This window comes from Chionomys nivalis, chromosome 12 (genome assembly GCF_950005125.1).
Source record: "Chionomys nivalis chromosome 12, mChiNiv1.1, whole genome shotgun sequence".
Taxonomy (NCBI): Eukaryota; Metazoa; Chordata; class Mammalia; order Rodentia; family Cricetidae; genus Chionomys; species Chionomys nivalis.
In genome coordinates, this window is record NC_080097.1 from 65,135,032 (window position 1) to 65,149,971 (window position 14,940).

General features: G+C 47.4%; 1 protein-coding gene across 1 annotated transcript in view; it reads left to right on the top strand.

Annotated features, from left to right (window-relative positions):
- Positions 1-857: 857 nt before the first annotated feature.
- The window catches only part of Gch1 (GTP cyclohydrolase 1), a 33,135-nt gene continuing 19,052 nt past the window's right edge, over positions 858-14,940 (top strand). The window contains exon 1 of the mRNA XM_057786284.1: positions 858-1,321. Within this exon, the coding sequence (XP_057642267.1) occupies positions 985-1,321 (337 nt within the window). The 5' untranslated portion in view covers positions 858-984. The remainder of the gene's footprint in view (positions 1,322-14,940) is intronic.

Here is a 14,940-nt window from a genome sequence, read left to right on the forward strand (position 1 = left end):
CCAGGCCAGAGAGATCTATGTAGTGAGACTGTTTCAAAAAGCAAAACAAAAGAATGACACCAACAGGCATGTGAACATGAACCGGGTGATGGTGGCGGATGAATGGGATGTCTTCATCACAAAGAACGCCAGTTAACCAAGGACTGCAGAGACTGGAAGGGACTTCCCCAGGGAAGAGCACAATAGTACCAAATGGCTGGCCCTGAAAACATAAACAGACACTTGACATTATACGGACTGAGCAGGCTGTACTTGCTTATTTAGAAACACACACACAGATGTAACAACTACTAAAGAAAAAGAGGCTGTGAATTTGAAAAAGCAAGGTGGTGGGAAGGTTTGGAGGGAGGAAAGGGAAAGCAGAAATGAATTTAATTATAATCTCAAACAAAACAAAATAAAACAAAACTAAAAAGTAAATAAAAAAAAGATGTTTTTAAAAGAGCACTGGAGTTACTTATCTCCAGCTAATTTGCTCCACCCTTCCTGCCCCAGCAGGTCACCTGTTAGTTCATCTTTCACAGGGCAACCAGACCACAACATTTTTGCGACCACGCCCCCTTTGCCCTTCGAAAATGAGGTACCAGAAGTCCCTGTTCCCCGAGGTTCCAACTCTCTTGACTCCTGTCGCTTTGCTGACTCAGATCTTCCCTTCCTAAACCAAGGGGGTACAACCTGAAGCCAATCTTGTGCAATCGCGGGGTTTAGGGGGCAATCAGGAGGGCGGGGCTAAGGGGCGGGGTGAGCGCCGTGACGCAAGAGGCTCGGACCAATGAGGGCACCTCGCGGCGCCGGCAGAGTCGCCCCGCTATAAAAAGAGAGGCGCGGCGGGGCTCCCCAGCTGGCCGCTGCCCTTCGCTCCAAGTGTCTCTCTCCAGGCTGACACCCTGTGCCGGTGAGGGCCACAGGTCACGGCCGCCGGCGAAGCTGAGCCGCAGCGCTTGCAGCACCCCTGGGTGTCTCGGGAGCAGTCGCGCCGGGTCCATGGAGACGGGCCCGCTGCCGACGGAAAAGCCGAGGGGACCCAGGTGCACCAATGGGTTCCCCGAGCGGGAGCTGTCGCGGCCCGTGGCCAGCCGGCCTGCCGAGAAGTCCCAGCCGCCCGAGGCCAAGGGCGCACAGCCTGCCGACGCCTGGAAGGCAGGGCGGCCCCGCAGCGAGGAGGATAACGAGCTGAACCTCCCCAACCTGGCGGCCGCCTACTCGTCCATCCTGCGCTCTCTGGGCGAGGACCCCCAGCGGCAGGGGCTGCTCAAGACGCCCTGGAGGGCGGCCACCGCCATGCAGTTCTTCACCAAAGGATACCAGGAGACCATCTCAGGTCCGTGCGGCCGCCGGGGAGTGTGGGGCGTGGGGAGGCGACTTCAGGAAGTGGGGCAAGCTCCGGGAACTTTCCCGAGTTGCCTTACTTTTGGCGCAGCGAGCTAAACTGTCACCTCCCAGCCGCAGCCCAGGAGCCTCCGCCTCGATGAGGCGGATTCTTCTCCTGGGTCGTGTTGCTGGCGCCCCGGGGGCATTGGGGAGAGGGGGCTCGCGTGGACGCGGCCACGGACACTGAGCTCCGGGGCGGGAGAGAATGTGGGACCTTCTCACAGGAGCGCCCAGAGCATGATGAGGCACAGGCAGCACCGCCTTCCCCACTTAAGGATCCCCTGGACACCTGTTCATGAAGGGACGCAGTGCAGAGCGTTGGGGGTAAAGCCAGGCTTCTTGTATGTCAGTGAGCAAAGTTAGGTACTTGTGTGTGTGTGGGGGGGGGGGCCGCTTCTTCACGGAGTTGTAATTTGCATCCTACCTCCTCAGGTTTACTCCAGGTTTGGACTTTGCCAAAACCTGGCACAGTTCTGGGTTCAGGCTTCTGCAGTTTGAGGTGCGGGGTTTTCTTGAGCTAGTATTGCTGTTGGGAGCCTTTCACACTCGCTCCATCAAAAGAAATAAAGTAAGTAACCCCTGCCCCCCGCCCCTGCTGAGAACTCGCGGGGAGGTTCAGTGGGCCTGGGACTCCGTGCTTGTGGGCGCCCCAGACTAAAATCAGCAGGCTAAGCTTTCAGGCGGCAAGCCCTTCCCACCCAGTGATGGGGAAGCAGTTGGTGAGGTAGGATGCCGAGGCAGGTGAAGGGGAAGTGGAGGATGACAAGGACCTCGCTGCCTGATTGGTGAGCAGTATTGGTCTCCATTTTAAAACAAAAACCTGATTCTTTTGCGCTCAAAGGCCTCATGTTCAGTTCACATCTGTGCACCTCCGGCACGTTTTTGTGTGTGTGTCCCCCCACCAATTTCTCCTGGAAAAAAAAAAACAACAAAAAACGGCACTGCTTTGAAAGGTAGTCCACCCTGTCCCCTGTCAGCCCCTGCCATTTCCCCGAAGATGTTGGGAGACTGAGAACCTGCCCCAGAAAGAACAATTATTTCTACCAAACCTTTCCCCACCTCAAAGGAAGGGTGGGAAATGAGAGCCTGAGAAGGGTGGGGCCCCAAAGGAAGCAAACCACTTCCTAGTGCTAGGAAGCAGGCCTAGACCTAGATCTGAGTCTGAGCTTCACTGTTTTGATGGTGGAAGTTTGGGTCTCAAAAGCAGAGCTTGAAAAATGGCAAAGACCGAGCAGTCACTGGATTTCCTGTGAGTTCAGTATCTGGGAGTGTCGGTGTGCTTGGTAGTCCAGGATGTAACGAGGAGCGACCCGGTGGAGCCTTGTTCATTCTGCCTGTAGTGGGTATTCAAAGATGGTTGTCACATCAGACAGTGGAGTCTCTCCCTTCTGTGGGGCTCATCACTCCAAAGGAGAGGAGTTTCTAGCCTTGATACAAGCCACATCGTTCTCTAGAGAGACTTGCCTGTTATTTGAGAACTATTGCCCCAGGCTTGCCTCATAAGCTGAGCTTCAGCTACAGAAGTGTAAGGACTCCAAAGCACCCTGCATTCCAATTTCTTAGTAGGAAATCCATTGACCTGGAGATAGAAGATTGGCGTCTGTCAGCTGAGGAAGATGGAGGGCGGGAGTGTGACAGCTTAATGTGTATGAAGTTTCCTTTTCCAGTGATAGAATGTTCTGGAACTACGCAGATGTGGTGACTGCATCCATTGTGGGTACTACTGAACAGCACACTATAGATGGTGAAAATTAAGAATTTTATAGGTAGCCGGGCGGTGGTGGCGCACGCCTTTCATCCCAGCACTCGGGAGGCAGAGGCAGGCGGATCTCTGGGAGTTCGAGGCTAGCCTGGTCTACAAGAGCTAGTTCCGGGACTGGCACCAAAGCTACAGAGAAACCCTGTCTTGAAAGACCAAAAAAAAAAAAAAAAAAAAAAAAAAAAGGATTTTATAGGTATTTACCACAATACAAACTTGGACTATTTAAGATTATTGATAGCTATCAATTGAATTTGTAAAAATTATTATGTAGCCTTGACTGATCAGGTGCTGGATATGTAGGCCAGGCTGATCTAGACCTCACAGGGATTCACCTGCTTCTGTCTACAGCCTGAAGGGATTTGGTGCCCTATCTATCAATTTCTTGTCAGAAACCATGTGGTATTTCATATTACCCCTTTATCCATTCTCTTTCAGTTTCTTTTCTGTTTGTTTCTTGGCTCTGGGGAGTTGGTCATTTTCCCATCACCCTTCCCTGTCAGGCCTTTCTCCTCTTTCCAGTACTGCCTTTCCATAAGAGAGACTGTGGTCATCCATGATAGGACTGCATGTGTCAGGGTTACCAAGTGTCCCTGCGGCTGTCTCCCTGGGATACAGCTTGTGGGCCAGGAGGTGGGGTGGAGGAGAAGCCAGCACCCCTGCCAGGGCTGACTTCCCTTTGAACCTAGCGTCACGGGCTTATCCCTGGTCTAACTCAGACCAAGTCCTCTTTCTCCATTTCTTTAACCAAACCCTCGTCTCTTTCAGAGGTGAGGTTTTAACCTTGCTGGGTTGCTCCGTGCAGGGCACCTTTCTCCCGTCTCCTCCTGAGTGCTGGGGTTACAGGTATACAGCACAAAGACGTTGTCTACATTGCTTTCATTCAGAACCTTCACTAATTAAGTTGGCAGCTCTGCTACTCCACTCCCCGAGGCCCTTTGGAGTGGCCCTTTCTCTCCGCTGTCTTCTCCAGGTGTGAATCGTGACAGCCCTCTTACCAGCGGCAAGGTTAAATGCTCTACCCGGCCCCGTCCTCAGTTGTTCCTCTTCTGAGTTTGTGAAAATGCACAAGACTTCACCCTTCTGTTGCGTTTCTTCACGGCTGTGTTTTTGCTTGTCTCTCCTGGACTGCCAAGAGTCCTCATGACCATGGTGACAGTGTCCCGGATTTCAGGAAGCATATGTAAAGTCCAGCATGAGGCCATGGCACTGGCAGGGACAGTAAGCCAAGGCCCCCCTCAGTCGTTTGTGTTGCAGAAGAGTTTATCCTGACAATGGGACAGTTTGCTTTTATAAAAACAGAGTCTTTACTACTTCATGAGAAAAGTCAGTAATTATGGAAGGTTTTCCTTGGGAAATCACAAATGTGTCTGATTTATTAGATCAGGTTGCATCAGTGAACTAAAAAGTGATAGCCCTGAAGCATCAAGAGAGACAAAAATACAATTCTTGAGATTTATTTTACTTTTTAATTGTATATATGGGTGACAGAGAGAGAGAGAGAGAGAGAGAGAGAGACAGAGAGAGACAGAGAGAGACAGAGAGAGACAGAGAGAGACAGAGAGAATGCCCACATGAGGACATCACATCCCTGAAGCTGTAGATACAGGCACTTGTGAGCTATGCAGAATGGGTGCTGGGAATTGAACCTGGGTCCTCCAGCAGAACAGTACACGTTCTTAACCTCTGAGCCATCCATCTAGTCTCAAAATAAAATTCTTTCCTATTCCCTCCTATATCACAGATGAAAGACAAATTCATGCCCTCTGTTTTAAAATACGTGTTCTATAAGCTTGGGCAATGACTCAGTTGATATAATGCTTACTGAATAACATTAAAACCTACCTCTGGTTCCCAGCACTCACATGAGACAGCAATGCATGGTGGCACACTTGTATTATCTTAGCATTGAGGAGGAGGATGCAAGAGGATCCCCGGGACTTGCTGGCTAACCAGTCTAGACAAATTGGCAAGCTCCAGGTTCATGGGGAGTGTCATAAAAGATGAGAAGTTGAGGAAGACACTTGACATCGATCTCTGGCCAAAGAGATGAACTGTCACAATGGACAGATATGACACGTGGCTCATTGAAATCTTGACTCACTAATACTTTCGGTTGTTAATGTTGTTAGTGGATTGTTAAATAGAGCATATTCGTTGCCAGAAAAAGAACCATGAGTAAAGGGGAAATCAGGAAGCTGTTGGCACAGCAGTTCATGTGGATCAGAGCTATGAGAATGGGAAAAAAAGCTTGAATGGGCGGGTAAAGGCACCATGCATAGTTCTAAAATGACAGACAAGCATTATACCTTAATTTTCTATTGCTGTAAGAGACAGCATGAACAAAGCAATTTATGAAAGAAATCATTTAAGCGGGGGTTTTCTTGTAGTTTCAGAGGGCGAGCCCGTGACCATCATGTCAGCAACTGTAGCAGCTGGCAGGCTGGCCGGCAAGGTGCTGGGGCGGTAGCTGGAAGCTTACATCTTATCCTCAGGTTGGAGGTGGGGTGGTGGGGTCTGGGCTTGGCATGGGCTCCTGAAACCTCAAAGTTTATCCCCAGTATCACACCTCCACCAAGGCCACACCTCTTAATCCTTCCCAAGTGGTTCTATGAACTGGGGAGCAGACATTTAAACATGAGCCTCTGGGGGCCGTTCTCCCTGCCACCACCACAGCATTGGTACTGGCCTTAGTGTCTTAGGGCTGCCGTGTGGAAATACCACTGGGGGTTTAAGCAGCTGTGATTTTACAGTCCTGGAGGCTAAGTTTGAGAATGCAGAACCAGCAAACCCCCTGCAACTGTACTGGAGACCTCCCATGCCTTATCCTCATTTCTGGTTGTGAAATCCAATCCCTGATCCTTGACTTGCAGCCCATATTCCCATCTCTGTCTCTGTCAATGCCCACATTTTTGTCTTCTGAGGACACTGGTGATTGTAGACTCATGTCCTGGTGTATCTCCTCTGAGTTACACCTGCAGCAACACTGTAGCCAACAGAGTCACATGCACCCAGGGCTTCAGCATGATTTTCTTGGTAGGGTTCAATCCAAAGCAGTACTGAATATATTTATTCATAATATTCCCTGGGAATTTTTATTTATTTATTTATTTAGAGACAGGATCTCTCTAGGTAGCCCTGGCTCTCCCCGAACTCACAGAAACCCACCAGCCTCTGCCCCTTGGATGCTGAGACTAAGGATGTATACCACCAAGCCTAGAGTCAATTTATCTTAGCGTTCCGGGAATTGTGCCTGGGCACTGAATGAGTGAAGCTGAATCTGCTTCTTATCCTCACAGGAGCTTACAGCCGCTAGAGGAGAGAAACATTAAGCAGCCACAGGAGGGAGAAATATGACAATAACCACATGGCTCTGTGAGCGTTTAGCCAAGGCCCTTGACTAGTGCGGGGAGATGGCAGCGTGGAGGGTACAGTGGTGCTGGGGCTGCTAGCTGCCCGCCCTGAGCGCCGGATAGGTGTCACCTTGCTCTGTTCCCATAATTGCCCTGTAGGGCATACCGTATTCCTGTGCCGTGGAAAGAACACTGAGGCATGCACAGGTAGCACAGCCTCCAGGTGGTGGATGGAGAGTTGCTGAGCTGAGAGGGTCATGGGCATCATGTGACATGGCTTGCAGGCAGTGACAATATCTTACTAGTTTACTTGGCTCTTTCCTTCTTTGCATTTTTCCCGCCGTTGCTTTGTCTGGCTCTAGAAACTCCTCCACATCCTAGAATCTCCCAGGTTTGCATTTGCAGCATCCTTTACTTATTTGAGTTTGGGTGAATGAGACTGCACTACCCAAACTGACCAGGAGAGGGCCGATGCCTAATAACTGGTTTCTAGATTAGGAGTCTTGGATTGCAGGGATCCTAATCCTGTGTGAGGGGAGATGTTTCTGACAGCTATAGATTCTCTGTTGAGTCTGTGGCAGTTATACTCGGGGACAAACTTCGAGTGAGTTAGCTGAGATGATCTGAACTATCTGGGAAATCTGTTATGCTCAGGGCTGAAGATACTGATTTACTAGAATTTTGTTTTTACATCTTCAGAAAAGAAGAGACTGTAGGTGCTCCTCTTTGAATTCTCAGCAGCTTGCCATACACAGTGATGAACTTAATAGATATTTGGATTTGTTTTTGAAAGAGAGAGAGATCATTTGGTGCTTTGTTAGGATTATGGATTTAAAAATTATTTGTAAGAGACTCTTATTTTTGTTTTGTGTGGGTGTTTTGTCTGCTTGTTTGTCTTTGCACTGTGTGTGTGTGTAGTGCTCATGGAGGCCAGAAGAGGGCAGTGGATCCTCTGGAGCTGGTGTTACAGATGGCTGCCATATGGGTGCTGGGAACCTAACCCTGGTTCTCTGCTGAGCCCTCTCTCCAGCCAAGAATTAGAAATTTTAAATCCTTTCTTTGCGGAAGGGTTTCGGTGTGCATGAAGAAGAGGCTGTGCCTCACCATGCAGCCTCTGCGACTGTTGACATAAATACAGGTCTATCTTGCTTTGTCCCTCCCTGCCTCATAATCCTTTTTCACTGAATCATCATCTTAAAGCAAGTCCCTGATGTGACGGTCTCATTGGTAAGCACTCTGCTGATCTCTAAAATAATAGGCTTTGAAACACAATAACATATGCACCCAAATCCAGTTGACTATGGCCCTTTAATACCAAGTATCTAGCAAATGTTTGCAGTTGTGATTCACACAGGTTTCTTTGTATAACCTTGTTGGGGGCTACAGATCCCTGGCCCCTTGGCTTTGCCTGCCTCAGACCCTTTGCCTGCTGGAATGAAACAACTTGTTTTCCTGTGCCTGCACCTGCTCTGAGCACAAGACCCTCATGAGTTCCTGATGGCAGGGGAGTGAATTCTGATGGGTTTTACAGCTGGAAATCCTACGAGTTAGGGCATAGCTATCAGTTAAGGATCCCTATATAAGCTTCCCTGGAGCACAATAAAGTTGGCATTCTTGTTTCAAGGGTGACTAGTGTCCAGGTGTGTCTGTCTGTCTGTCTGTGTGTTTTTAAGTCTCCAGCCTAGTTCCTGGCTAGTGAACCGTCCTGTAGTAGTGCAGGCGTTACATAAACTGATCTTGATTAAGACAAATTCCCCACATTATTCTGGGATACTCTTCTTGTTGCTGTTTTTGAGACAGGGATATGGGCAAGGATAAAAATGCTCGACGGCGCTCCACAGTTGTCTGGAGCAATGCTAGTGTAAGGTACCAACCCCTGTAGAATTCTGAGTTCTTGTTGAGCTTCCAAGTCTTCTAAGAGTTGATAATTTGCTATCGACAGGAAGTCTTACTAATAACAAACAGACTAATACAGAGATGATATGTTATATGTATTATACATAGTAAAAACATTTACAAACTATGAGAGATCATTTTTACTGGGTTATACAACTTACTAGAGAGAGGAACTGCTCAAGATTGGCAGAGAAGTCAAGACAAACTCATGACAATGGGGGAAGCTATGAAATCATAATGGTTCAACAGTTAATAGTTTTGTGGGTCAGGCATTGAATCTGGGGTCTTGAGCATCCTAGGCAAGGGTGAGTTGCTCCAGCAGTCCGGTTAATGCTTTTCCGGTTATGATTTAATGCTGAAGTGTTTATTAGCATTTGACTACAAAGGGCAGAGCGTGGGCTACACTAGCCCACACCTGAAGGAAGTTTCACTCTCTGTGCATGGATGCACGTATGTGGGGGACACCAAGGTTAACATTGTGATTTCTGGGACAGTGTTGGTCCCTGAACTTGCAGCTCTCTGATTGGCTAGATGGCCTGCAAGACCCTGGGGATCCTCCTCCTGCCTCTGCCTTCCCAGTGCTGAGATTGTGGCCACCATTATGGCTACCAAGCCTAGATTTTTTTTTTTTTTTTTTTGGTTTTTCGAGACAGGGTTTCTCTGTGGTTTTGGAGCCTGTCCTGGAACTAGCTCTTGTAGACCAGGCTGGTCTCGAACTCACAGAGATCCGCCTGCCTCTGCCTCCCAAGTGCTGGGATTAAAGGCGTGCGCCACCACCGCCCGGCTAGATTTTTTTATTAATCAATTAATTAATTACTTTTATATTGGTTCTGAGGGCCCTAACCCAGGTCCTCAAGCTTGTACATCTAGCACTTTTCCAACTAAGCTATTTCCCCATCCCAAATATTTACTTTAAAAATGGATTTGTGTGTATTTCCACAGTAGTAAATGATTAAAGCAGACCGCTGACGGTGTCTATTTTATACAAGCCTTTATCTTATAAATGTTGGTAAGCTACCTGATTCTGATACTCACCCCCTACCAAGCTGTCAGAAATATCCTCAGCAACCCATATATAAGTAAATTAACACAGTCAACTTCATGGGTCTACTGTATTTAATATATTTAATTTTCTAAGTACATGTTCAAATTTTCAAATAAATTAAAAATATTGTGACAGCCACGGTATGTGTAGCTTCATCTCAGTGAGCTAAGGGTGCCATGCTCACCCCACTACCCAGAGTATGTAGAAAACGGCCCCGCCCTGTAACTGACCTCTGCCAGCCAGCACCTCCTCATGTCACTCATAATGGCTGTCCCGCAGACTCCGAACTTGGCCACAATTGCCGAGCGAGGTTGTTCCATCAAGACCAGGTCCTCCTGGACTGCTCAGGGTTTGTCCGTTCCAGTTCATCACCAGTGCTATCTACCCAGCTGCTCTGACGTCATCGTTTAGTACCGTGAGCCCAGTTTCCTTACAGGTTGTATAAACAATGTCAACACATGTAGCTAACACAACACATGTAGACGGTGAGTCCAGTCCCACAGTTGCTGCTGTAGCTGCTCTTGCTGTTCACACCGTTTCCCAGAGAAAATACGCTGCAGGAGTCCCTGCTCCACGGTGGACTTAATGTTCATCACCATGTGACAGCCTGCTGTCCACGTACAAGGCCAAGAACTGTGGACCGCTTCCATGTTGGCATCGGTCCCCCACCAAAAGCAAAAGTTGGGTGGACAGTTGTTTCTCTAGTTAATGTCACACACCCAGCTCCTGCTTGTAAGGTCACTAGCGTGTTGCTGGAGGTTGATGACTCAGAGCCACTTCATACACTCCAGTCTCCAGAGTCCCTCCAATCCCTGGCTGACGGGTATCCTGCAAACCCTTCAAGCTGAAGAGACTGCCCAGGAAGCAGTCAGCCAAGCCATGCTGCTCAGCTGTTAAAATTGATCAGGGACCATGAATAGAAAGCTGTGCTTCACCAAAGAAAAATATCTAAATATGGAAATTTAAATATTATGAAACATTGCAAAATATAAAATAAAAAGGAAAAGAAAAAAAACCCAAGTAAATGCCAGGTCTGACAAACAGTGCCACTCCTAGATTACTTAAAAACAATAAACTCCCACAAAAATAAATATAAAAACCCCAATATTTTATATACTCTGAGAAAAAGCATTTTCAGCAAAATACAAAAAAATAAAGCATTCTTTTTATTCAATTGCATATATATTATAGAATAGTTCAGCATGGCATTTTTTCTTTTCTTTCCTTTTCCCTCCCTCCCTCCCTCCCTCCCTCCCTCTCTCTCTCTCTCTCTCTCTCTTTCTTTCTTCCTAACTAAGTCTCATTGTGTAGACCAGGCTGGTCTTGAACTCAGAGACCCCACTTGTCCCCGCCTCCTGAGTGGTGGGACTAAGGTGTGCACCTCCACTCCTGGCAGCAGCTCTCTTTAAAGTGACAGAACTGATAATGAGAGAGGAAATGTAATTTGAATTATAGAATTCTTGCTTTCATAGAAATTCCTCAGTGTTATAGGAACCCGAGCCTGGACAGTTTCCCCACAGGGTTCCTGGTGCCCTTTGTGGGAGGAGCAGAGGTGGGTAATGATCGCAGGACTGTGCGGGGGGCATCGGACGCTGGCAGACAGGTGGACAGCCTGGAAGGGGCTCAGCCACCAGCTCTGAGGTTTCCCCTAGTGTCCAGCTAGCTGTTGTGAGGATGTTGACTGTGCCAGCTCAAACCCAAGACTAAGCGACCGGCAGTCATTGTGGCAGGAGCATGTGTAGCGCTGGAAACTTGGTCCTGCAGTTCAAGAGAAGAGAATACATATGCAGTTCTGGGCCTCCTCAGGCTTCAGTCAGCATCACTCACGTATGCTGTTGTGACCCTGTAAGATCGTAGTGGAGCAAAACCCTTGTGGTCAGGACACCCCATTACTGATGCGTGTCAAGCTCCCGTTGCCAGTAGGTTAGGATCATAGCACATACGACTGTGTACAGCACCAATGCTCAACAACAATAAACCACCGTGTTCCCGGGTGGTGATTGTTATGTCAAACTCCTTATTTTGCTTGTTTGTTTTGAGACAGGGTTCCTCTGCGTAACAGCCCTAGCTGTCCTGGAACTCATCTGCAGACCAGACTGGCTTTGAACTCACTGAGATCCGCCTGCCTCTGCCTCCCAAATGCTGGGATTAAAGGCGTGCGCCACCACCGCCTGACTATGTTAAACTCTTAATCGTTATTTCAGGATGTGCACCTACTCACTAAAAACACTTAACTGTGGGACAGTCTGCCTTGGTGCACCTGGAGAGCCTCTTCGTCCTGTGTTCATCTTGCCACTCAATCGCATTCTTTTCTGTTTGCTTTAATCTTGTGTTTTGTCATGGCCTTAAAACAACAGAATATATCTATAAATATGTAAAGGTACACACACAGATACACACCACTAAGATCATGTTATCTTACTGTATAGTAGGTTGTGTAAGCATATTCCATGGTATTCATACAGTAGCAGACAGCTTAATGATTCATTTCTCAGAGCATAGCCCTATCATAACCAGGCATAGTTGGCACATTCTTGTAACCCACCACTTGGGAGGTGAGGCCTGGAGTACATGAGACTCTGTTTCCCCCCAAAAAAAAAAAAAGCCCTAAAACATATCCCCACCATTAAGCAATGCAAGTTTGATTTTATTGAATACAGGAAGATAAGAGCTTACATGTGAACCCGCTCCTTACCTGTATGATTACTGTCACGTCTATAGACTTGTTCTCCTTTTCCTTTTGTATATGGTGGTACTACTGCTTCACCTGACCTGGAAGAATTAAGAAACTGCAAAAAGCACTGGTGCTAATATATCCCCTGTCTCATGCTACTGGCCTAATTGGAATGTCTTAAGAACGTGAGCCACTTTGGGGCTTTGAGCTGCCACATAAAAAGTCCAACAGCCCCAAGGCTTCTGCTCTCTGGGAACATCCTGAGCACATGCAGGAACCGCTTGCTGGTGTTTGACACGTGAGTCAAAGCCCATAGTTGACTCCAGCCCCAAGGAAGAGGAGCAGCGGCGAACACCTTTCTCATTTCTGGTCCATAGAATCTATGTACTTAAGAAGTTAGCTGTAGGACACTCACTTCTGATTATGCATCAGAAGCATCTAGAATGGATTCTGACATGAGGATACATAGAATTTGCACAAAACTCAAGTCCAAATGGATTAAAGAGCTCAATATAAATCCAACCACAATGAACCTGATAGAAGAGAAAGGGGAAGTAGACTGCAACACATGGGCGCAGGAGACCACTTCCTATGTATAACCCCAGCAGCACAGACAGCAAGAGCAACAGAGAATAAATGGGAGCTCCTGAAACTGAGAAGTTTCTGTAAAGCAAAGGACACTGTCATTAAGACAAAAAGGCATTCTACTGAATGGGAGAAGATCTTCACCAACCCTGCATTTGCACAGAGTAAAGGGAGAGCCCTAAACAGTTTTAGGCTAGAGATGTAAATGTGTGAATTACCAGTGGAAATTGGTAATTTCCAATTTCCCAGAGAGTGCCTGATCCCAGCAAGTGCCTGAGTGCATTAAGGCAGGAGGGCAGAGGCTTTTGGATGTCTGAATTGTTAGTGGGAGGTGTGAGAGAGCCCTCAAGCTAACTCTGCAGGAGTCTTACGGTGTCCCAAGGGCACTGTGGAAATGCCAAAGCGCAAGGATGGAGTGTTTACTCTGGCAGCCTGGAACCCACTCCCTGTGGAGTCAGGTAGCCAATGATACAAGTGCTGTGGGCCTTGGAAGTTCCTCTGATGTAGTGACATGGGGGAGGTGGGTCTGTGGTGCAGGTCTGTTTCTCTCAAACACGATAGGCTTATCTTTGATGGTACCTTAAACAATTTAATCCTGGGCAAGAGTTCTAACGTCCTGGGTTGTGTTGCCCCCTTTCAATCCTTGGGCACCATTGTTCCTCCCCCTTATCTTTCTCTCCTAAAAACTGTAGGCAGACGTTGTTGTATCTTTTTCCTGAGGGTGGATGAACACCGAAGGTACCAAAGCCATCTTTCGTCAGGTTCGAATGCTGGAAGAAGCATCAAGTGTTACAGCCTGGCCTTTTATGCCTTCCCATGCCCCAAACACTGAAAACAGTTAAACAAACTCCACTGATGGGAGTGTCCTGGTGCTCAGAGTCCTTCCCTTCTGCCTTTCTTCCTGGCAGAAAAAGTCTGTGCTTGTCCTAAATATACACATACATCTTTGAGCAGCAGCATCTAGGAGATGAACGTTCTTGCGGCCATGAGACTTCAGAACAGGAGTTCTCAGAACATGGGTCAAACTTGAATCACAGGTCTGGGGTCTTTTCAGAAATCAGATTCTCAAGCCCACCCCGACCTACAGAGGACTGTGTGTGGATGGGACCTAGCAATTTCTGTTTTACCACAACCACTGGAAGGGTCTGACAACCCTCGCTTCAAAGGGTACACAGAGAGCCTCACCCTGCTGTCTCACTGTGTTTCCAGGACGGGTCCTAGCCGGCTAAAAGCTGCAGGGATGGGTGCTGGGCCGTATTACTTCATTGTTTAAAGCTGACAAGTGCAGTGGTGGTGTGGACAAACCTTGACTTCAGGAGGCTGCTCTGGCTTCCTTTGTGGCTGTGACTAGCGGACAGTAGGAGGGAGAGTGGTGTGGACCCGTTTCCAGGGTTACCTTCTTGCTACTGATAACAGGCAGGAAATTAAAACAATCTGTGATAAAGCTTTGTTCTTATTATCCACAGATGGCAGCTTTCAGATACGTGGGAGCAAACATAAGTAAATATAGCTGGGAAGCTTCATTATTGAAGAAAAATGACTTGGTGTGGTCAAGTTTGTAATCTGGGCTCGTTTTAATGAAATGGGATACAGGCAAGGCAACACGCTGGTGTCTCAGTTCTACACAAAACCTTAAGCCGTATGAGGACACTTAAGGTTTCTTTTTGGTTTGATCTTGAGTATATAAACATTTATATGAACTCAAAGTCAAAACTACATGACACGGGCTGGAGAGATGGCTCAGTGGTTAAAAGCATTTGCTGCTCTTCAGAGGACCCAAGTTCAATTCCCAGCATTTCTAACTGTAGTTCCAGGGATCCAACACCCTCTTGTGGACTCCACAGGCATCTGCATTCACATGTGCACATACTCTGCCCATACAAATAATTAATTTTTAAGAATTCTTTTAAAACTATGACAAATTATATTTTAAAGCAGCTGTTTCCCTTTTTGCTTTTTTGTAACCCTTTATAAGTAATTGTTTTATTAGTTTTGTGATTTAGACGTCTACTGTTCCTTTTGGGGAATAAACTATATGTTACAGATGAAAAAAATGAAGTGAACTTTATTAAGGAACAACAAAAATCTCACAACTCTGCAAGGTGTGAGTTGAGATGGACACACACACGCATACTCATGCACGCATGAACACACCCACATACACACGCGCGCACACAGCACACACCCACATACACACGCATACTCATGCATGCATGAACATACCCGCATACACACGCGCACACACAGCACACACCCG